The sequence below is a fragment of the Trichomycterus rosablanca genome, chromosome 22 (genome assembly GCF_030014385.1).
Source record: "Trichomycterus rosablanca isolate fTriRos1 chromosome 22, fTriRos1.hap1, whole genome shotgun sequence".
In the NCBI taxonomy this organism is placed as follows: Eukaryota; Metazoa; Chordata; class Actinopteri; order Siluriformes; family Trichomycteridae; genus Trichomycterus; species Trichomycterus rosablanca.
In genome coordinates, this window is record NC_086009.1 from 15268053 (window position 1) to 15291819 (window position 23767).

Sequence of the window (23767 nt, forward strand, 5' to 3'; positions counted from 1 at the left end):
TTTTGATCTCAAAAGATGAGCGTTTATTTAAAAGTGTGATAACAGTTACAACAAAAGCTTTGCAAGTCGATTTTTTAATTCCCTGACATTATATAAAAAGCTAAAGCACGTTCTTTTACAGGTTAGCATCACATGAGCCGTCCATATAAGGTAACCAAAAGCCCTACTTCCTGTTTGCTCTGAAGGCGTACTGTCCGTATTCGGTACCGATCGGCGTCACGATTACCTCGCCTTTGTCAGAATGCGGTTGGACGATACCGCAGCTTTAGTAGAAGGAAATGCGGAAACCGGATCGTCGTCTTCCTCGGCCGAGCTTTCTCCGCTGGAATCCTGGGCTCTGGTTTTGACCCCGTTGACCCCCCTGCCCTTTTTAAAGCTGGCAGTTTTCCAGGCACTGATACTGTCATCGTACTCGGGTGTTTCTTCACTGCTGTCGAGTCCCTCCACGTCCTGGCTGTCGTGATCCTCTTTGTCATCCTGCTGCTGACTCGACTTGTCCTGTGTGGGTTTGTTGTCTATGATGAATAAGTCCTGAGGGCTGGTGTCCATCTCCTCCTGTGGTGCCCCACTGGAGAACATATGATCACATGATTAAAGTTAATACAATTAATATAGCAGAAGGTTTAGCATTTGTTAGTCCTGTTCTGTTGGAAGTTGGCTGAGCTGTTATTGCTCCTAGAGTTTTTTTTAACTTTAATTTTAACCAGCACTTACAGTTTAGCAGTTTGCACTTGTCAACAATGAGTGTGAAAGGAAATGCCAAACGAAGCTGGCACACTGGGTAAAATATGGTACACACATTTTGGGGGGTGGTCGTAAGGTTTTGGCTCATCAGTGTATATCGCTGCCCCACACCTACTCTACCAGTGGTTCCATCGGGCCGCCCAAGGGGTAACACTCACACACAGTAGCCTTCAACATGTTCATACACTGGACAGCTGGATGGAAGCAAGCTGTATAAATACACTATATGGCCAAAAGTATTTGGACACCTGACCATAAGCATGCTGGTCATTCCATTCCAAAAACAAATGGCATTAAAACAGAGAGAAGAGAAGCCACTCTTTTGAGAAGGCTGTGGGAATTTGTGCCCGTTCAGTCAAAAGAGCATTTGTATGGCTGGGCCATGATGTTTACATTTACATTATATCCAAAGCGACTTACAGTATACAGTCCAAGCAATAGAGAGTTAAGAACCTTGCTCAAGGGTCCAACAGTAGCAACCTGGCAGTGGTGGGGTTTGAACCAGCAACCTTTTGCTTGTTAGTCCAGTACCTTAACTGCTAGGGTACAACTACTGTTTGTCAAGAAAGCCTCAACTGACGTTCCAGTCTATGAGCTCCAGTTAAATGTGCATTAAGTAACATCTAACTGGGTTCTTGATGTAATAGATAGTGTCTGTGTTAAAGTTCGACAGACTATGACAAGAAGTAATGATGCTTTTCTCGCCCTGCATCGGTGTGTAGGATAAGCTTAGTGAAATATTTACTCCACTGATAACATCTGTACAGAAAAGCATTCATGCACGCATGCTGATACAATCTTTCTGTTTCGTAACAATAATTAACCACCTTTTAAAGAGTGACCCAATGTAGCTGCATGAGAACACACACGTAAACACGCACACACACTCACCTGTCTCTTCCTCCAGTCACTCGCACCTTTCTCCACATGTAATCCAGGAACATGGAACTCTGGAGCAGTCGTCCGATCCTCTGCATGTGTCTTTCTGCAAAGCAAAGCTCAGATCTCAATTCAGCAATCAGAAAATAGTCGTGGCTTCCGTGTACACAGCTAAGAAAGCTAGGCCAAGGGTGTCTGGGGAATGTTGGACCCATGTGGAAGGCAGTTTCAAGTGAATTGGTATGCAGATCACATACACCCACCCATGGATCTTCCAGCAAGACAATGCGACATGTCACACGGCTAGAAATGCCTACTACCCTGGCCCCCTAATTCCCTAAACTTGAACCCAATTGAGCATCTTTGGGACCACCTTGATCGTCATGTTCGCTCTATGGATCCTCCACCACACAACCTCCAGCAGCTATGGGATGCACTGCACTTACCATGGCTCCAGATACCCCAGATACCTGTGACAACCTACCAGGACCTTACGGAGTCACTCCCAGCCCGTCTAGCTGCTGTCCATGCTGAACACAGAGGTCACTCTGGATATTACGCGGTGGTCATAATAATGTGACACGACTGTGTATGGTTCATTATTAATTATTTGCACACTTGGATTTGGGCGGTTTGTCCCATTCGTCATGGCGAATCCTCTCAAGCTCCATGAGATTGGAAGGCAAACCATCTTTGACTGCCATCTTTAGGTCCCTCTATAGATGTCAATGGGGTTTAAGTCTGGGCCACTCAAAAACAAGAAGCCATTCCAGTGTTGTTTTGGTTGCATGCTTAAGGTCATTCATTTCAAGGACGTTCCTGTATTTGGTTGCATTCATCCGTTCCTTGATTCTTACCGATGTGTCTGACTGCCACACCCATTTTTTACTATATGGATGGTACTAGCCAAGTGATATAATTGCTGCCACAAGCATTGAAATGAAAGTAAGATGAATTAAGAGGAAAAAGGAAACTGAGACTGACCGGTGTACGGGATGAGCCCCTCTAGATGAGTGCGTGCACCCTGGAATTGCAGCAGCTCTTCTGGACTAAGGTGGGTCAGAAGCACCTGCAGCACCGCCTGGGAATGTAAACAGCTCCGGGCATTCGTGTTCCACACCACACAGTATCGAAGCAGAGCCTCTGAACATAGAAATACAGACGCACACAAGACCATCACTTGATACGTTCCCTTAAAACTAATAGATTAAACCTGGTTCTGTTTACATAGGATAAAATTTGTATATTACTACTACTATTATACACAATTCTACCTATATCTGATATTATATTATTATTATTAATTTATTTTTAAATATTCATCCCTATATATACCTATACATTTATGAACAATGTATATTATTGTTCCTATTGTATATACTTATACCCATAACCAATATATTGTATATATTTATAACTATAATAATATCTTTATTTCTATATTTATACTTACATGTCTGTACACATTGTTTATAAGAGTGGATACACTACTGTTCCTATTATTGTACCATATGCCCTACACCTTACTTACTTAACTGGTATTTGTATTAGTTTCTCCTCTTTTGCTTATTCAACTACTGGATGATGGTCACATGGTCATAAACACACCAGTTTATATACTGGGCTTTCTGAAAATATACACACATGCATTGCTTGTGATTATGGTCGACTACAGCTGGTAACCTCTATGTGCCCAAATAAATAGGGAGAATTTGACTGCATTAATTAAAAAGCACATGGAACAGTAGTCTCTTGCAAAGGTCAAAGAGTCAACAAAGAAAGAATGGGGGAAAAAAACTTACATGCTGAGAGGAAATGGGTTCCAATTATCAAAACAGATCTGCTGTGAATTGGAAGCTTCTGGAATATGGACGACACTGCCCACTGTCGAGCAAGCTTGACAGGCTGCCACTTATACAGCAAGCATATATAGTAAAAATACAAAAAGCCCACTAGTGCTGAGAACGTATGATTGGCTATCAGCCTGCCGGGTGCCTACACAGACACCCGATTGGCTGTGTGTCTGTAGGGGGAGGGACAAAAGCTTGAGCAGGGTTCCTCATCGCTGGGCAATTACGATCGCAGACTGGTCGAGGCATCTTCAAGGGGTGCCAACTTTGCAAAGTTGCTACTTTTTAAAAATGAACAGTTTCCATTTCTTCCCATTTCAGACCCAAAGGCCTGCCATCTAACAATAAGGGGGGAAGGGGGGTGTCAAAACTGCAGTCTTTTAACCTCAAATGTAGACTCTAGTGGTGCACGCTTACCCTTCTGGTCCTGCCGCAACCTAAGGACAGTTATCTTCAGCTGCCCTGTGCCCTCTTCCTCCTGCTGGATCTCTGCCAAAGCAAACATAACCATAAGTGAAATTAGTCGGCATGAAGGAAATAAAAGCTCAGTGGAAAAAATAACAATAGTCAATAGTTTGAGCTACTGTTTAGGAATCGTTGGATTGTCACATGGGCAGAAGTTAGTCAGTCTGAATCAATGCAGTTCATTTCCTGCTATGAACTGACTGGTAATGAATAAACATAATAAAGTGCTGGTTGAGTTCCAAGTTCAGGCTGGCTGAATGAGAGATGATGTTGACTCAGTGTTGATTGATTGGATTGCATTATAGGAGCTAGTACATGACACAATTTCAAAGAAAGGAAGTATTAATGCGTATTAAATTCCTTTATTGCTTCATTTTTAGAGCTTCATAGTTTACTACAAACATGTAATGACATAAAGTGGTATTACGGTATGACATTTTTATGGTATGAAAAAACAACAGTATTATGAGCATATACTAATGTTAATAAGCAAGTGGATTGATAACAGAGGAGGGCTGTAAGTTATTTCATATCATCACTGATGTTTCCAACTGTTTCCCATTGGGGGTAAATAAATTATCTATTTATTTATAGCTACGACTCTATATTAATGCACTTGGTTTTGAAATTGGAGGTCTGACAAGCTCATGGTCAGGTGTCCACATATATTTGGATATACAGAGGAACCTCGATTTAACAAACCTCCATTTAACTGATTTAACGGACAAAAACTGGAATACCCAATGTCCGGTCCGATTGGGAAGCATACCAAGACACGTCTCTCTGTTTACACGAGTGATAGGCTTTGTTTTGTCGGGAGGCTCGCTTTGTTCTTGCCTTTTTCTTGGTGTTTTATTATTAATTTTTGCAAATGAAATCACAACCTTGCACCAGCACTGCTTCAGACTTAAAATTATAGATAGTTTATTATAGTCCCCACTATATGATCATGGCACCACCACACTCCCCAGTTGTACCACACACCAATTTTAATATTTATTTACAGGTTTAACATAACATACATTGAGCACTTTTTTGGACCTTAGTGCTGTTTTTTTTTTTTGTATTTTCACACCCCCTGGAAGAAAAACCCTCGCTGTTTCGGGCAATCTCATTTTTAATGGACCCGTGCACCCCCTTTCTGTCCGTTAAATCGAGGTTCCTCTGTATAGTGTGTCAATATATCAGTTAAAATGGGTCAAGCCTATTTTATAAAGAAATAACAAAAGTATAATAGGGTGAGTAGTGCCAGATGTTGCCCTGCACCTGTAATAAGTGGAAATGAACCCAATTTGCAGGATGTTTAATCAAATTGAAACTGTGGCTAAAAGTCACAAACAAAATAACACAAAGACATCTGCAGCCTACAACGGAGAAAGTGGATATAAAGGGAATAGCGCAGAACTGAAAACAGGTTGTCACAAAACAACAAGCTGCTCAGAGAATCCGAGACAACCAAGTTCTCTGGAAAGGAGTAAAGGAAACCCAGAACAACCCCAGAATGTGGGGTCAGCTCTGATAAGTGTGGAAAGCCTTACTATAACACCACCTTATTATATGGTTAATTGGTAAGTCAATAAAAACAAAGGCAGTTAGAAACTTTACATATATTTTTCAATCCACCTCTAAACCTGATGGCTTCATGGTAACCGAGCTGACTTTGCAAATGTCAGAGCCATAGTAGAGGAATGCTTAAAGGTCGTTTATTAATGTGGACGATCGGTCATCAATTCAAACCCAGTAAGGACCTGGTACAGATACTCGAACCCTAAACACAACAAAAGAGGTCGATACTACTTATTTCCATTGCCTAGACACCTCAAATTAGAAAGCCTTACCTTGCATTACATAACTGCAAATGGCATCCTAACAATTCTTCAGAATAGCATGACATCCTTAAAATGAGCCATCAGACCTGTTGGGTTGGTCTGAAGAAATTTCCAACTACGCCAACAATACAGAAAAGACCAATACAGACCTTTTACAGCCTAGTAAACGGGTTTAGGAGTTAGCCAGGCTGTAAGGTGGTCTGTGAGGGAGGTATGTTAGTACCTTTGATGACGCGGAGAACAGTGTGTGGCTGGTCCAATGAGATGGCGATGCCCAAAGCCTTGAGGAAGTTTTTCTCATGAAGTAGGTTGGACAATTCCTGCTGCCTGAAATGAGGTAAAACATGATCATGAGGGCAATAATGTTGCACAAAGGAGAGTAAAATTAGGCTGTTTGAAAGATGAAGACCTCTGAAGATTTAAACCCTGGTTATGAATACAAACTGGGTCAAAGATTATGCACTTGGTGAGGAAGGTTTACATATAAATGAATAACTGTATACTTAGTATGACTCAGTGTGATTAACCGTAACTGGTGAAGTAACTGGGAAAAAGGTTTGCAAGTCAAGCATCCATCAAGAATTAGAAGCTGCCTGCAATTTATGACAGACCTGTTTTTTTTCTGGTGAAATTTGATGATCACTTTTGTTTCACTCAAGACAAAAGGTCACAGTTCCATTTACTTTTAAATTAGTATAATTAAAATGTATTTATTTATTATTTATTAGGATTTTAACATGTTTCACACACTTTAGTTACATTCATGACAGGACAGGTAATTACTGGTTACACAAGATTCAGTCTTTAATGTCAAACTCAGTGATGGACAATTTTGTACCACCAATTCACCTCTTGCATGTCTTTGGACTGTGGGGGAAACCGGAACTCCTGGAGGAAACCCACACAGACACGGGGAGAACATGCAAACTCCACACAGAAAGGACCCAGAATGCTCCACCTGGGAATCGAACCCAGGACCTTCTTGCTGTTAGGCAACAGTGCTACCCACTCAATCATAATCACGTCGCCTAGCGAGTAGAAATTTGGGCTATCAACTGAAAGGTTGAGAGTTTAAATCCCAGCTCTGCCATGCAAGGTCCTTAACCCTCTCTGCTCCAGGGGCGCCGTACAATGGCCGACCCTGCGCTCTGACCCCAGTTTCCGAACAATCTGGGATATGCAAAGAAAGAATTTCATTGTATTGTACATGTCTATATGTATATATGACATTTAAAGCCGTTCTATTCTATTCTCATAAACAAGTCAGGCCACATTATAGAATGTTTACAGTCAGTGTTGGATAATGTTTTTTTGAGGGACGATGGTGGAAATTACTATGTTTTTATCACTGCCACTACTACAGAAAAAAAAAAACCCATCAAAAAAACAGTTGCAAAGTCAGCTGAAATTTCAAACATAACTTACTCGCCTTTATTAGTGTATGTAAATGTTCTATGTCTGTATTTGGTAATACAGAATAAATAAAAAACAAGCATTACATTGATAGATGGGCATTATTAGCTCATTATTATTATTACAACATTTTTTGCAATCAGTTGATAAAGCAGTACCAATTTCTCAACACGTTTCAACAGGAACCCACATTAAGAAATGCAGCGATATTTTGATAAGCAGTTGAACACTGCATGAAGATAAAGCCTGCTTGATGTAAACAATACAGAGACTTCTAATTGAATGATTTTTGCACTTTCAGCATGAACAGAAACTAAGAAAGACTATTTTCTTATTGCAGTATGCATAAATGTTTACGCAAGGTGCATAAACGTCACAGGCTTTTTAATCCCAATGAACTACCGACACAGAAAGCACTAAATTCTGGTGCTGTAATAATTTCCAGTCATAAAAATCTAATTTAAAATGTCCCCGAACATATTTAAATGTTTTTTTGTTATTTGTATTATACAAGCCATTACTACTACTACTACTACTACACTAAGAGTAATGTACCTAGAGAGGACAATAAAAACACCTACTTTAGTATCTGATCCTCCTGTTTTGCCTGCTCCTCAGCTTGCTCCTCCTCTGTGACATCCTGAAACAGAAACAAAGTAATTGCCCCTATTTTTCTCCCAATCTAGTCGTATCCGATCACCCGATTGCATTTCGCATCCCCTCTACTGATTATGAACTCCACCCCTGACTGACGAGAGCCGTGACTAACACACGCCCCCTCTGACACATGTGCAATAGCCGACTTCTTTTCACCTGCACGAGGCGAGTTCATATGCGGACCAGCTTTGTGTACAAAGAGCCACACACCCCTGATCATGGGTGATCTCTGTGCAGGCGCTATCAATCAGCCAGCAGAGGTCGTAATTGCATCAGTTATAAGGAATCCAGCGAGCCAATCATAGTTTGTGTAGGTGCCCAGCCTGCCGGTAGCAGAGCTGAGATACAAACCGACGAGTTTGAGATGTCAGGTCTGGTGTGCTAGCGTGTTTTACCGTTTTTTCTTTATATATTGACCCTATTTTATTAGTCTATGACCCCTATTGTTAGTCTATAAAATAATAAAAGACTGAGCTGTAAATTTGGGAATTGGGTTTGGTTTTGATGCACACTGCATTTGACACGTGAAGTCACTGCCCACATCTTTTCACCAGCTAAGGAGAAAAGATCAACAATGGATCAAGCTCCTCTATTTATTCTATATTTCACCATCTACAGTCCATAACATTACTAAAATATTCAAGAATCCATAGAAACACCAACCTTACGCAGGGCCTATTTTCTCTGTTAAGATCCCATTCAGGCTGTGTTTCATTTAGTGTTTAGAGCTTTGAGTTATTATTTGGAAAACAGAAGAGGGCAAATACAGGCTTCGTCATTAAGCAAGACCCTTAATCCTCTTTGCTCCAGGTACTTTATTTTAAGAAGAATAAGAAGTCATTTCAATTCCAGACTGTATTGAAATGAGTCCTGACCTTCCACAGCGTAATGTTGGAGTCGGCAGATCCTGTCACTATGAGGTCATCGCTGGTGTTGCAATGCAGTGCCCACACTTTGTCCTGGTGAGCGTCAAAAGTCTGCACACACTCGTTGGATTTAATCGTCCAGAGCTTCACAAGACCATCAGAACCACTATGAGAAACAAGATCAAAGAATATACAGAAAATGCAGGGATTTCACCATCTACAGTCCATAATATTATTAACAGATTTAGAGAATCCAGAGAAATGTCTGCATAACAGCCATGACATATAAAAGACACTGTGCTTTATGGGTCAAAGAGAAAAGAACCATCCATCCAATAAAGTTTAAAGGCCAGCATCTTTTATGCGATTGGCTATGGCATGGTAACTTGAAGACAGTCAATGCTGAGCAGTTCATATGCATTTTAAAGCAACATATGATGCCACCCTGATTATATCTTTTAAAAAAGGACGACCCGCTTGTATAAGTAACATGGTGGTAAGAGGGTGCAGGTGCTAGACTGGCCTGCCTGCCTGTTTCTTTTTTCCCTAGTCCCTAGTCGTATCCAATTACCCTGATTGCATTATGCTTCCTCTGTACTACCCTGCACTGCTGACTGAGAAACACAGCAACTGACACACGCCCCCTCCGACATGCGTGCAGTACAGACTGCATCTTTTCACCTGCACAAAGCGAGTTCATATGCGGATCAGCTTGGTGCCATCAACCAGCCAGCAGAGGTCGTAATTGCATCAGTTATGAGGTCCCTGTCCGGCTCCCACCCTGTATGAACAACAGCCAATCGTCGTTCATGTAGGCATCCAGCTTTGCTGTGTCTGTTTTAAGCCTTTGTATTTATCTGTGGTTGTAAATACTATCTAAAACACCGCAAACATCTTTTACACCTTACTTATACTTAGCCACCCATCCTTACTCACTTTCAGATAACAGAGGAAGCGCAGAACTTACCCAGAAACGATCTGAGTCCCTCGACTGACGAATATAACCTTCAGCACAGATGCATCGTGACCTTCGAACGTCTGAAGTGAATATGAAATAACAATAACAAAAGATTAAAAGCTAGCATGTCATGTTTCTGGGTTTACGATGTGGCTAGCCAAAACTATGCTTCCAAAAATGTGCTTCTGTTTTGTTTTTATTATCATCAGCTTAGGTTGCCAACCACGACTGGCTGATTCACTCCATGGGAATTACCTTGAGGCAGCTGAAGTCGTGAAGGCCCCAGAGCTTGATCGTACCATCGGCCGAAGCGGTGGCCAGCACTTGGTCCACTGTGGAGAACTGGACACACCAAATACCTCGGCGGTGACCGCGGAACACTCCGACCAGGCTCATGTCTGTCAGAGACCACAGCTTGGCCGTGCGGTCCTGAGAACCTGATGCTAGAAGCTTATCGTTCGGTGAAACGGCCACGCTGTTTATATCCTTAAAACAACAGAAAGAAGTACTAATTAATTTATGAATATGATTTTTAAATAAATGAATAAATAAAACCACCTCCTTGTTTCTACACTCACTGTCCATTTTATCAGCTCCACTTACCATATAGAAGCACTTTGTAGTTCTACAATTACTGACTGTATTCCATCTGTTTCTCTGCATGCTTTTTAACCTGCTTTCACCCTGTTCTTCAATGGTCAGGGCCACCACAGATCAGATATTATTTGGGTGGTGGATCATTCTCAGCGTGTTGTGCTGGTATGAGTGGATCAGACACAGCAGCGCTGCTGGAGTTTTCAAACACCTCACTGTCACTGCTGGACTGAGAATAGTCCACCAACCAAAAATATATCCAGCCAATAGCGACCCGTGGGCAGCGTCCTGTGACCACTGATGAAGGTCTAGAAGATGACCAACTCAAACAGCAGCAATAGATGAGCGATCGTCTCTGACTTTACATCTACAAGGTGAACCAACTAGGTAGGAGTGTCTAATAGAGTGGACAGTGAGTGGACACGGTATTTAAAAACTCCAGCAGCGCTGCTGTGTCTGATCCACTCATACCAGCACAACACACACTAACACACCACCACCATGTCAGTGTCACTGCAGTGCTAAGAATGATCCATCACCCAAATAATACCTACTCTGTGGTGGTCCTGACAATTGAAGAACAGGGTGAAAGCAGGTTAAAAAGGTATGTAGAGAAACAGATGGACTACAGTTAGTAATTGTAGAACTACAAAGTATGGTGTAGAAGAGTATAGAAACAAGGAGGTGGTTTTAATATTATGGCTGATCAGTGTATGTTGAAATGCACATATGAATGAGTTCTAAAAACATATTATCCCACCACACTTACACTGATGAGCCAAAACATTAGGACCACACCCAAAATGTGCATGGCAGCGCCTATTTCATAACAACTGTGCACGTCACAGTCAGGGATTTATTAAATATTAAGCTGATCAATGCAGATGTATTAAATAAAGCACATCTGGGCAAAATAAGGAGCTGAGTGACCATGTGAGTACCTACAGACGGTGGTCAGAGGAGGGACATGGCACAAACCAAACCGTAGACAGGTTATTGGCTGGCCAAGACTCATCAATGCTAGAGAACATGACTGCTATTGGGCCTTGTTTAACATTGGTATTTCATTAGTATGTCGTACGCATAAGGTCTTGGAACGCATCCCCTGCACATAAGGGAAAACTAGTGTAATTTGAATACTGGTAATAAAGTGAATGAATTACAACACCATGCATCAAAGCAGTCTATGTATGGGGCTGTGTAGTCCAGTCAAAGAGCCCATGCTAATCCCATCCACCAGTTAAAATGCCTATAGTGAGCAAGCTGGCATCAGAACTGGACAACGAATCCCAATTTCTCCAAGATTATGACGTTGGAGGACATGCTGGTAATGTCCTGGTACAAGATACCATGACAGAGTCCATGTCTTAGCAGGTCAGAACTTTTGACAGCATGTTTGGTGGGTGGACCAAGTCTTAAAAAGGTACAACAGTGCATCAAATCCCCTCCATGAGAACAATTTGGTATGTGTCATAATGCACCTTCTGTATTTAAAAGCCGAGCCAAGGATTCGAACCCCCAGACCTCAGGCACTGCTTTTACCAGCACCGTGGCTCCTACAATTACATCAAACGAGCAAGCAACTTTTCCAGTAATGCTAAATTTGGTGAAAAGAACTTTGATGACCCCTGATTACACATTTCTAGTCTTTGAGAGGCTAAAGAGACACCTGAAACCATTTCCTTCTTCTAAACGGCTCAATTTCCCAAAATCAAGTTCCATTTAAAGCTCCACACACACGATGATGATGAAAAACAATGATGTGTTTTGTTTGACACAACGACTGACCTTGTCGTGAGCTTTCTCAGTGATCCGAGCATCGAGCTGGACCGGCTCATCACCTTCATCAGGAAAAACATCTGGCAGATCCCAGACTTTAACAGTGCAGTCCTGACTGCCTGAGACCAGGAAGGCCTTTTTTAACCTACATACGAGAGATTAAGGTTACAGATTAGGGTTACACAAGGGCTGTTGTTCACTTTCCATAGTTCGTAATCATCAGAATATCAGGTTACAGCCCAAAAAAAAAAAAAAAAAAAAGGGAAACGGTCATGTCCGGCTTACTGGAAACATATGAGATATCTCCAGTTAACCTCACTTGCAAGTAGGGATGTCCCGATCACGTTTTTTTGCTCCCGATCCCGATCATTAATTTAGATCCCGATCCGATACCGAGTCTCAAACCGATACTTGTATTTTCTAGATATTGTCTAGATAAGAACTAGATAACACTGTTTACACAGTGCACACTTCAAGTACATTACAGTTATTCAAATTAATCCAATGTACATGTTTAACAACTGAATAGCTCTGCAGTGCTGTAGGAAAAAAATTGCCTGCATCCAAGCTATTGCTTAATGTTCTTTTATTTTCACAAAATAAAACTAATCAAACTTAGTGCAGCATGGTAGTAGTAAAACTAGAACTCAAAATGAGTGAGATAATTACAGTTTCACTTTGAACTTTACATTCAAAGAACATAATTCTGTTTAATGCAGTGATACACTAAATATGAACAGAAATCTCCACTCACAAGTGGTGTAGCAGCTTAACTTGAATATAAAAAAAAACTTAAATAAGTTACTTAACAGCATTACAGTAAAACCTGAATACCAAAATAAAATGGAAAGCATGTTATGAAGGAAAGCCAGTTCTTAAAGTGCTTGTGTTGTGACAATGGTTTGATTGACGTTTCTACGCGAAGTGAGTGTGTTTTGACCCTTTGGGGCTTCCATAGTGCATGGAATACCGTGCTTGGCTCTAGCTGTCCGCTATTCGGTACCGTAACAGGAGAAGTTAATAAAGTGTTAAATGCTCCCGACAATTTGTGAATATACCGTGTATTTATTTCTTTATTAAACAAGTGCATCACTACGACGCTCGGTTACATAACTAAGCCAATCAGAGCGCTTGATACTGAGATGTCGTGTAACACGTAAACTCGTAAAAGCTGTATGTTATGGTCCTGAAGTTTTCATACTCAGATTAAAAGTTATTGTTTTGTAAACCGGTGTGATCCTTGACACACACCATATAAACAGTAAAATTCTACAGTAATGAACGCAGCTCAGCTACAACCGCCTTGTGAAACGCTCGCATTGCAGACATTACACTTCGCTGTTGGACTTGTTTCACTTTCCAGTTTAATGCTGACATAAAACAAAAGATCGGCTTATGATCGACATTAGTAAAGCCGATACCGATCAGTTAAAAAATGCCTTGATCGGCCCCGATTCCGATCTTTGAGATCGGATTGGGACATCCCTACTTGCAAGTCTTTGGACTGTTGAAGGAAATCGGAACTCTTGGAGGAAACCCACACAGAAAGGAACCGAACCGCTCCACCTGGGAATCAAACCCAGGACCTTCTTGCTGTGAGGTGAAAAAGCTACCCACCAAGCCACCGCCTAATGATAAGCCATATAAATAACACTATATCATATGGGGTCAATATATCATGGGGCCTTTTCCACTATACACAAAGTATGGAGCCCTGACCAGACCTGAACTGAAACATCAACCGAACCTTTCTTGACCAACAATAGTGCCCAGCCATACAATACTCTTTTGACTGAATGGGCACAAATTCCCACATACATACTATAAAGTAAAGTCTTGTGAGAAGCCTTCTCAGAGGAGTGGCTGTTTATACAGCTGAAGGTCACACATAGGTCACTTTAGAAGGTCATTTCTTTTTAAAACAAGAGTCCAACAAGCTCTGGTGTCCAAATACTCTTGGCCCCATAAAGTATGTGGACACTAAACTTAACTACTTGCTTGTTGGACACGGTCATTAATATGAATTACGTGGATGGACGCTGAGTCAGGACGGTCGCTCTACTAAGACGAAATGCTTCTGTTAACCCTTGAGCAGGGTTCTTAACCCTGATTTGGTTCTTTACCTATGACATAAAGCCATTACCATGGTGCATCAATGACTGACTGTAAGGCTACATTATGGCTATTCTTTGTTGCCTGGTTAGTAGGACAGATTGGAACCCCCTTGTCCTCAACTAATGAGGACTAGGATGAATAAATAAGCTTAATTTTGTGACCTGGAGCAGGAAATGGAGCCCACAGCGTTGGAGTGGCCATGACCCTGAGCCATGCAGTGAACGTGACCAGTTTCAGTGTCCATCTTCCACACACGCACAGAATTATCCTATGGAGGAAGGAAAGGGGGGTAAGTAAAAAAGGAAATCAAGACTTCAAAGATGCAAAATCAAGATCAAAATCAAACACATACACGGCCAAAAGTATTCGAACACCCTTGCTAATTTTGGAGTTTATGTGATTCAGCCACATGAATTGCTAACAGGGTTAATGAACTGACTATAAGAAAGGACATTTTATGCCTCAGAGTTTGCAGCAGCAGTTTAGGGAAGGTCCTTTCCAGCATGTTCCAGTATGACCATAAAGCCACGAAGAAAAGCCTGACCTAAGCCCAAGTGAACAGCTTTGGAATGAACTGGAACATCAATTGAGGATTTATTGATCAGCATCATTGCCCAGCCATACAAACGCTCTTTAGACTGAACTGGCACAAATTCTCACAGACATACTGCAAACTATTTGGGATCATGGATTGGCGTGGACGATAACGGCATGATTTTGAGAGAGCCGAGTTTCAATCCCAGAGCGAACTCGGAGTTGTGTGAACTAGGCATTAGATACACAATCCATGGAAGCGGGTCAAACAGAATGACTTGACCTGCAAAGTATTACTACAAATAACTACAGATTAAACAGGTCTCACCTTGGCACAACTTGCAAACATGGACCTTTTTTTGAACACATCTAGAGAGAGAACAATATCTGCAAGAGAAACATATTACATAGTTAATTCCAAAACTCAGCATTAATTTCAAATATTAAAGCTATTTCATGGACACATATACAGGTTATAAAGAAGTTTGGACAACAATGTCATGTCAGCTACTATGGCTATTATCATGGCTGGATAGTCAGTTAAGTCTTTAAACATCAAAGTAGGAGTTTGATTTGCCTTTTTTTACTTGTGTGTATAGTGGTTATGTTTTTATTTGGGTGTTTAGTTGTTTTGGCTAGTGAATTTAGGCAGGATTGGGGTGGGGGGGTACTGAGGTGAAGCGTTCCTTGTAGTTGTCTGTATGGTAGAATTTTGTTCTGATGTTTTTCATTACATATCATTCAAAATAGCTTGTTTATAATCGTTTAAGACGCTCACAGGTAGCGCAGCCATGAATTACGCTAGCCCGATACAGCTGTGATCCTGGGTTCGAGTCCCCAGAGGTGCTATAGGCCGGGAGGGTGATAGATACAGGCATGATTGGCTATGTTTGGGAATGAGAGTTGGATGACCAAGGTCTGGTGATGGCACCCTATCTGGGGTATTCCTGCCTTGCGAAAAGTGTTTTCTGCTTGAAAGGACCCACCATGACCATGACCAGTTAAAACCGGTTGATGGAAATAAAATGAACAAATAAAAAATATATCAAAATAGTACATTCAAACTGTCCCAACAAAACATGAATCTTTACCAGCTGTGTCCATCCAAGACGGGACTGTAGTGCCACCTGGTGGCTGGTACTGACCTGTGTGTCCGTACAGAATTTGGCAGCTGTTGGTGGCCAGTTCAAACACCTTAAGCTGTGAGCTGTTGGTGGCCACTACGATGTGGCTGTTTTCCTTTCCCAGGAACCTCACGTCCAGGATCTCATCGTTGTAGCCCACAAACTTCACATAAACAAGTGAAACAAAAGTTAATAACGGTGATAGATTTTACACAGGTTCAAAACTTATAAACTTATAAAGCTTCTTTATAAATATGTAACCTGGTCCCATATATTAGAATCAACAGATCCTCTAGGAACCTGAATTCAAACCCTGTAGGAAGATGTAGGTAGTCTGGCTACTCAAAGGTGCACCTAGGCACACTATATGGATAAACGTATTGGGATACATCCTCATACCTAGACTACAGCCTAATCGATTCTGGGAAGGCCAGAACACTTTAAAGTGTGTCTGTTGGAATTTGTGCCCATGACATAAGAGCATCTGTGAGGTCAGGCACTGACGCTGGACGAAAAGGTTAGGTCCCCCAATGGTACCAAATGTAGCCTAGTGGTTAAGGTACTGGACTATTAATCAAAAGGTCCCTGGTTCAAGCCCCACCGCTGCCAGGTTGCCACTCTTGGGCCCTTGAGCAAGGCCCTTAACCCTCAATTGCTCAGACAAAATACTGTCACAGTACTGAAAGTCACTCACTTTCTTAACCGCTTATTCAATTAGGGTCGTGGGGGGGTGCTGGAGCCTATCCCAGCTTTTCAATGGGCACAAGGCACACAGTAACACCCTAGACGGGGCACCAGTGTACACACACCCATTTGCCTGTAGGGCAATTCAGTGTCTCCAATTAACCTGACTACATGTTTTTGGACTGTGGGAGGAAACCGGAGCTCCCGGAGGCACGGGGAGAACATGCAAACTCCGCACAGAAAGGATCCGGACCGCCCCGCCTGGGGATCGAACCCAGGACCTTCTTGCTGTGAGGCGACAGTGCTACCCACTGAGCCGCCCCTGCTAAATGCTAAAAAATTTAAATGTACTAACATGAAGGGGCCTTCCTTAAACTGTTGCCACAAAGTTGAAAGCATAACTACACTTTCGGTCAATAAATTGTACCTGTTAGCCAGAATTGTGGCTTAAACACCTAAACTCTATAATATAGAGGGGTGTCCACATACTTTTGACCATATAGTGTATGAGTGAGGGAGTGAATGTTGACCTGTAATGACCTGGTGTCCAGGGTGCATTCAGTCTTGAGGGGAATGGAAATGGGGTGGACGAAGACAAAGCCCTGAGATGGATCGGCACCCTGCTGTGGGTGTTCCTGTCTGGCACTCGGTGCTTCCTAAATCGCCAACGTTTTCACCCTTTCTGAAGGACATACCTGCTGCTGGACACTGAGTGAGGGTAGCTGGTATAGCAGGATGTTGTGTTCGGCGGTGACCGTAGCCAGGCGGTTAGACAGAGGCAGAAACAGGCAGTAGAGCAGACTGAGAGGATCCCCGTCTTCCTCTTCCGATCTGGACCCTGGAGCATTGGGTAGCGTCTGTGTAAACACACACCGGGCAGAGCTGGACTCCCACACCCTCAGCATGCCTACAGAGAGCAAGAAGGCGTAACTGTAGCAACATCACACGATGCTTTCAATACACTTGATCTACTTATGTCAGTGCAGCATTGAGATTGACCCTCCTCGGACCAGACGTCTGACCATAATGGCCAAATGTGTCGTGTACGTCGAACAAGCTTGGGACTGGATCACACGGCCTACTGTACGTCTGAGTGTTTTTAATCACATGGTGCCCAAGTGTTGTGTGTTGTATAAAGGTGTGTATACGCTTACCTTTGCTGCCAGCTGTGACGAAGTGTAGCTCTTTGCTTTCTGCCCCGAGCTCAGAATAATCCTCATTCTCTGGAAGAATGACCACTCCCTCAACAGCCTAGCCGTTCAACAGACACACACACACACACAAATCACGCTTTAATTTCACTCTACGTCCATTACGAATCCAATTAAAAAACTCTACAACATGTACATGTATGTATGAGTCTCACCTCATACACAGGAACAGTTCTCTTCACTTTTCTTTGCTTTAGGTCCCACACTGTGCAGACTTTGTCTCGCCCAGAACTGAAATCAGATGCACGATGAAGGACAGATGATGAATTAAAGCACTAATAAATAAAACTCTATTAATCTATTAAGTAAGTATATAAAATGCTTAGGTAGGTGGTACGTGTCAGTAACATCCACATGGTAGGCTGGTAGGCAGGACCCAAGGTTTCCCAGCAGAACATTGCCCAAAAGCATCACACTGCCTCCGCCGGCTTGCCTTCTTCCCATAATGCATCCTGGTCCCGTGTGTTCCCCAGGTATGTGACGCACACGCACCCGGCCACCAACGTGATGTAAAAGGAAATGTCATTCATCAGACCAGACCACCTTTTTCCATTGCTCCGTGGTCCAGTTTCGATGCTCACGTGCCCACTGTTGGTGCTTTCGGCGGTGGACAGGGGTCAGCATGGGCACCCTGACTGGTCTACGGCTATGCAGCCCCATACGCAACAAACTGTGATGCACTGTGTATTCTGACACCTTTCTATCAGAACCAGTATTAACTTCTGTTGGATCGGACCACACGGGCCAGTCTTCGCTCCCCACGTGTATCAATGAGCCTTGGCCGCCCATGACCCTGTCGCAGGTTTACCACTGTTCCTTCCTTGGACCACTTTTGATAGATACTGACCACCCCAGACTGGGAACACCCCACAAGAGCTGCAGTTTTGGAGCAGTTCTGGCCCTTGTGAATCTCACTCAAATCCTTACGCTTGTATTTCTTTCTAACAGCGTTTTAGCAAATGTGTTTCTATAGTTCTTCTACTAATACTACACAAAGGAAACATTTACTAAGCATACCCTTCTGTAAGTCACTCTGGATAAGAGTGTCTGCTAAATGATATAATTTAGAGACTCACGAAAAAACAAAGCAAAACATGCACCATCTTCATTAAGGGAAAACAAACCCATCCAGAATATAAATTTATTATTATAAGGCATTAACAATCAATGCGAGTGAGTCTTGTAAATGCAGTATCGTTAAATCATAAAAGGTTCCTGCAGTTTACCTGACCAGGGTATCACCACTGGAGGAAAAGGCCAGCGAAGTCACGGCGCTGAAGTGGCTTTCAAGTACACAGATGCACTTGCTGGTGCGAAGGTCCCATATGCGGATTCCACAGTCCACCGAGGAGGAGAAAAGCTGCAGGAGGCTGATGTCTGGATGAAACTGAACCAAACTAAATATAGAAAAGATAAACATGAGTCTACTGGTGTACTGTATGTACGAAGCCAGGATGCTAATTAAACACAGTACTTTAAAGAAAAGTAGTACTGATGTACTTAAGAGTAAATACAGGCTTTATTAATACCTGACTACACACATCTATAATGGAAATTGGCAATTCTGCTATTATTAATGCTTTATTGCTTGTACAGTGTCTGGTCATGTGATCATGCATGGAGAACACAGACCATTCTGCAGCTTTATAATTTACTACATGTATAACATTTTACTAGTCACAGGGGTGCTAAATAGACTGTAGAGATTACAAACCAACATGGCAACGTAAGTGTTGCATAATTTAATTTTATTTTCATGTTTCATCAACACTATCTTGGTCAGGGTCGTAGTGGGTCCGGCATCCATAAAAATCACTGGGCGCAATGCAGTAACACACCCCAGACAAGATGACAATCAATCATAGGGTCTCTACCCACCCAAACATAGCCAATCATGTCTGTATGTAAGACGCCCAACTGGCAGATACCACTGCAGTGGTAGGCTAGCGCACGTTTTAAATACTTAATTGATCCCAATGCGGACATTCGTACTTGATTACTTACTGAACAACACCAGATGAGCCTTTCAGGTTGTGTGTGCAGTACTGTTTGACTACATCCCACAGCTTTATAGTGCCGTCACAACCACCTACAGAGACACAGAAGGACGCAAATCAACACATGTACGGTGCAAACAATGTGACGTATAGCTAGATCTTGCACAGTATGAAGGGGTCATATCCTACCTGTTGCTAGCAGAGTAGAGGTGGAGTCAAAAGTCATGCTGGCCACAGGGACATTGTGGATGGCCCTCCATGAGCGGGTGCACTTCTCTTGTTTCCAGTCCCACTGCTTCAGCAGCAAAGCTCTGCTAGCAGTCACCAGCATCTGTAATAAGAGGTTAATGTGTCACAACTAAACCAGTCCCCATTATGACAGAGAAATGATTGTGATTAATGATTTAATTGCTTTGTGTTGACATTATGCCACCTTTATTTTATACAGTAGTATACATAAACTATGACCACATAAAACCTATTACTGAACTATTACCTACTAAAAGAGGTAAGAAATCAATATGGTACAATCCAAACAAATATAAATGATACAGAGGAACCTCTATTTAACAGACAAAATCTGGAAAAACCAAATGTCTGGTCTAATTGTTTAAAATTCCCGCAAGAAACGTACCAGTACTTCAGCAATCGTTCACTAGCCGGGGCACGTCTCTCTGTTTACATGACTCACTCACTTAATCGCTTATCCAATCTAGGGCCGCGGTGGGGTGCTGGAGCCTATCCCAGCTTTTCAGTGGCCGCAAGGCACACAGTAACACCCTGGACCAGGAGCCAGTCCATCGCAGGGCAGACACACACCCATTCACCTATAGGGCAATTCAGTGTCTCCAATTAACCTGACTGCATGTTTTTGGACCGTGGGAGGAAACCGGAGCTCCTGGAGGAAACCCACGCAGACACAGGGAAAACATGCAAACTCCACACAAAAAGGACCAAGCCTGCCCCACCTGGGGATCGAACCCAGGACCTTCTTGCTGTGAGGCATCAGTGCTACCCACTTAGCCACTGTGCCGCCTGTTTACATGAACATGAATTTACATCAATTTGTTTTGCAGGAAGGCTCACTTTGTTTTCACCTTTTTCTCAGTGTTTTGTGCTTTATTTTTGCAAGTTCTAGTGCTTAGTTATGGCTTCGAAAGACGTAAGTGGTAAGCAAAAGAGGAGCATCTAGGTATTGCTGAACACTAAGTAGTGTTTGTGGCTTGCGTATGTGAGAAATATGGTTATGTATGAAATTTCTCCCCAATAGTACAGTACACCAATTTGAATATTTATTTATATAATTAATGATAATTAACCTGATAGTTGATTACAGAGAAGTAAAACAATCATGATTACTTAAATAAACAGGATGGGGTGGGGTGCATATAAGAGCTTGAAATACCTCATCATCAGGACTGAGAGAAAATGATGTAATATCCTCTTGATCATCCTACAAACACATTATACATCACGTCAATAGCATGTATGAACAAGCACATCTGGGAAGTCCATTAAATCCTATGTAACAATTTAAACTCTATTATAATGTGATAGTATTTGCCATTTAAAAATGTAACAGTCCATTTAACAGCCCATATTGTATATACAGATTTATCCCAAAAAATTGGACAACCCTGATCAAACTTCATGTTTTTTTCGATTTATCTAATAATTTAACATATTAGGAAAATAAAACATAACCAATTTAAATGTGGCATAAATTGCAATTGTTACCATTTGTAATTGTTTCATGTTTATTTACTAATTCAGTAAATAGTAATAAAGCCATAATTGTATAGATGTTTTCTATAGAGCATATTTCATCTAATTTCTGCCTAAAAAAACAACAAAAACTGCACTTCACTTAAGACTGTTCAGTAATAATACATTTATAACAAACCTATACACTTACCTGCTCAATACTGTGAACTATTTTGCCTGTGGAAATTTGCAGAATGTTGACTCGTGGTCCACAGGTGCAGAAGATGTACTGTTCATCGTGACTTATCTTCATGAGTAAAAAAAAATTTTTACATCAGCATTTACATCAGAATTACTGCTAAAGTTGAATTGCTGTTTAGTCCAGTCACTTACCTGCACTTTTCCTCCCTTGTAGAATGGCTCAATTTTGCTCGAGACAGCATAGCTAGAAGCACAAGCACAAGAGGATTTTAGTGTTCAGCCCAGAGCTAATGATTCAGAATGTGAGGCATTTTGCACTAATGAGCTGCTCCTATAACTAGACATGGAAATCCAGCTTAATTTAGATGCCAATGAAGCTTTTCACTCATGTTGAGTCGTGTACGGTGTATGGTGCTGGTACGAGTGTGTTAAGTTTTGCAGTGTTTCTGTACTTTTTAAATACTGTGTAGTTAAGGTACCAGACATTCTTACCTACTGTATTGGTACAGCTTGTAGACACTGTTACAGACTGTTGCTTTTTGCCACAGATAATTATTTATCTTCTAGCCCTTTATTAATGTAAGTTTGGTATTGACCACATGATGATTAGACTTCTTTTAATGTTTAAAGTATGTCAAACACTGCAGCACAAAAACCTCTCCCACCGACACAACCCTGATACACTAGTACCATCACCAAATACACTACTACATGTACAGTTTTTCAGTTGGCATTCTTTCAGGGTCAGTTGGGGACTCAGTAGTGAGTGCTGCCCTGCTGCCTGTACATATTATCATGAAAAGATTCAGGGAATCCAGAGAAACCTGTCTATTTAGGGTAAGGATGTGTGTAAACTACGAGCCCCCAAACATTATGCATGTGCCTAAGACAAAAAGGACCATTCACACTGTTATGAAAGAAGTGTAATCAAGCCAACAACTGTCATGGAATTTGGGTGAATATATGCTCATGTCATTAATGACTGGCATTTGAGTGAAGATACCATTTATGTGGATAAGTAAATTGGTGCCATATGCTGTCATTAAGGCACCACCTTATTCTGGGAAGTCCATGGAGATTTCAGCAAGGAAATGCCAGGTCTCATTCTGTATGTACAACAACAGCATGGCTTTATAGACACAAGTTGCATGTGCTTGACTGTCCTGCCTGCAGTCCATATGTGTCTCCTATTGACAATGTATGGTGCATCGTAACACTAGCGACCCCTGACTGTATACCACAGTCAAAAATGAAATTCCACTTGTAAAACACTGATTTATTATAAAATTAAAACCTGATTAAATATAAAGCCCCTCCCATTGAGCTTACCTGCATACAGAGGGGGTAAATATGTCTTTAATGCATTTTAATATGCAAATTCTACGGTAAGGTAAACAGATTTACTTTAGGTGACAAATCTGATGACTGACATGTAACATCTAGGCCATATAACTGGATTTGTGTACAGTTCTTGCCATAATATGATACCTGTGTGCATAAGATACAGCCCACTACAACACTTAAGGCACTTGTATTGTCAAATATCATAAAATACAACGATCGATCACACTTACTTTGTTTTGAACCGCAACGTATTAACTGCCATCTTCGTCCAACGCAATATATAACTTTTTTTAAAAATAAAACAGCATGTAATTTCAAAAATTACTGTATTACCAGCTCATCTAAGCACATTTTTCCTCACGCAGTATACATGTGTTCCGACTGCTGTCGCACGAATATGTCGTCACACCATGCTAGGGTAATTTTTGTTTTGCTAATAGTTCACCTCAGTGCCTTACAAATCCGAATAATATCAGGTTTAACGTTAGAAATATACATTTTATGTATGTTTCCTATATATATATATATTTATCCGAGTGCCAAGGGACAAGACGTCAATCCTAAAAAGCTTAAATTCTCCATAATTAAATGTATTATTATTTTATTATTATATACTTGGAAGCGAAACTTGACTCCTAAGAGTCGGCTCAATCGACTGAATCGATTCCACTCCCAAAATGCATTCAGTGTTAAAGAGTCGATTTGGTTCGGATCTCATTTATTGAGTATGAATTCATTGAGCTAAGCACTCGCTAGATGGCACTCTTATCGGGCAAGTTCCAAACGGCTTCCTCGTGCTTATTTAGTGCGCTACATACT

At 41.6% G+C, this 23767-nt stretch overlaps 1 protein-coding gene across 1 annotated transcript; it reads right to left on the reverse strand.

Annotated features, from left to right (window-relative positions):
* tbl3 (transducin beta like 3) lies at nt 1–23317 on the reverse strand. Its single transcript, XM_062984685.1, has 23 exons — nt 23179–23317; nt 21797–21848; nt 21615–21710; nt 21105–21152; nt 19889–20030; nt 19707–19791; nt 18929–19099; nt 17858–17933; nt 17646–17742; nt 17187–17398; nt 15829–15970; nt 15012–15070; nt 14311–14417; nt 12044–12179; nt 9917–10147; nt 9671–9741; nt 8713–8869; nt 7762–7820; nt 5991–6094; nt 3891–3962; nt 2608–2766; nt 1636–1729; nt 1–568 (listed from the first exon to the last, which is right to left on the reverse strand). Exons 1-23 carry the CDS (start codon nt 23208–23210, stop codon nt 223–225), a joined length of 2748 nt encoding a protein of 915 aa, XP_062840755.1. The 5' UTR covers nt 23211–23317; the 3' UTR covers nt 1–222.
* Nucleotides 23318–23767: the final 450 nt, after the last annotated feature.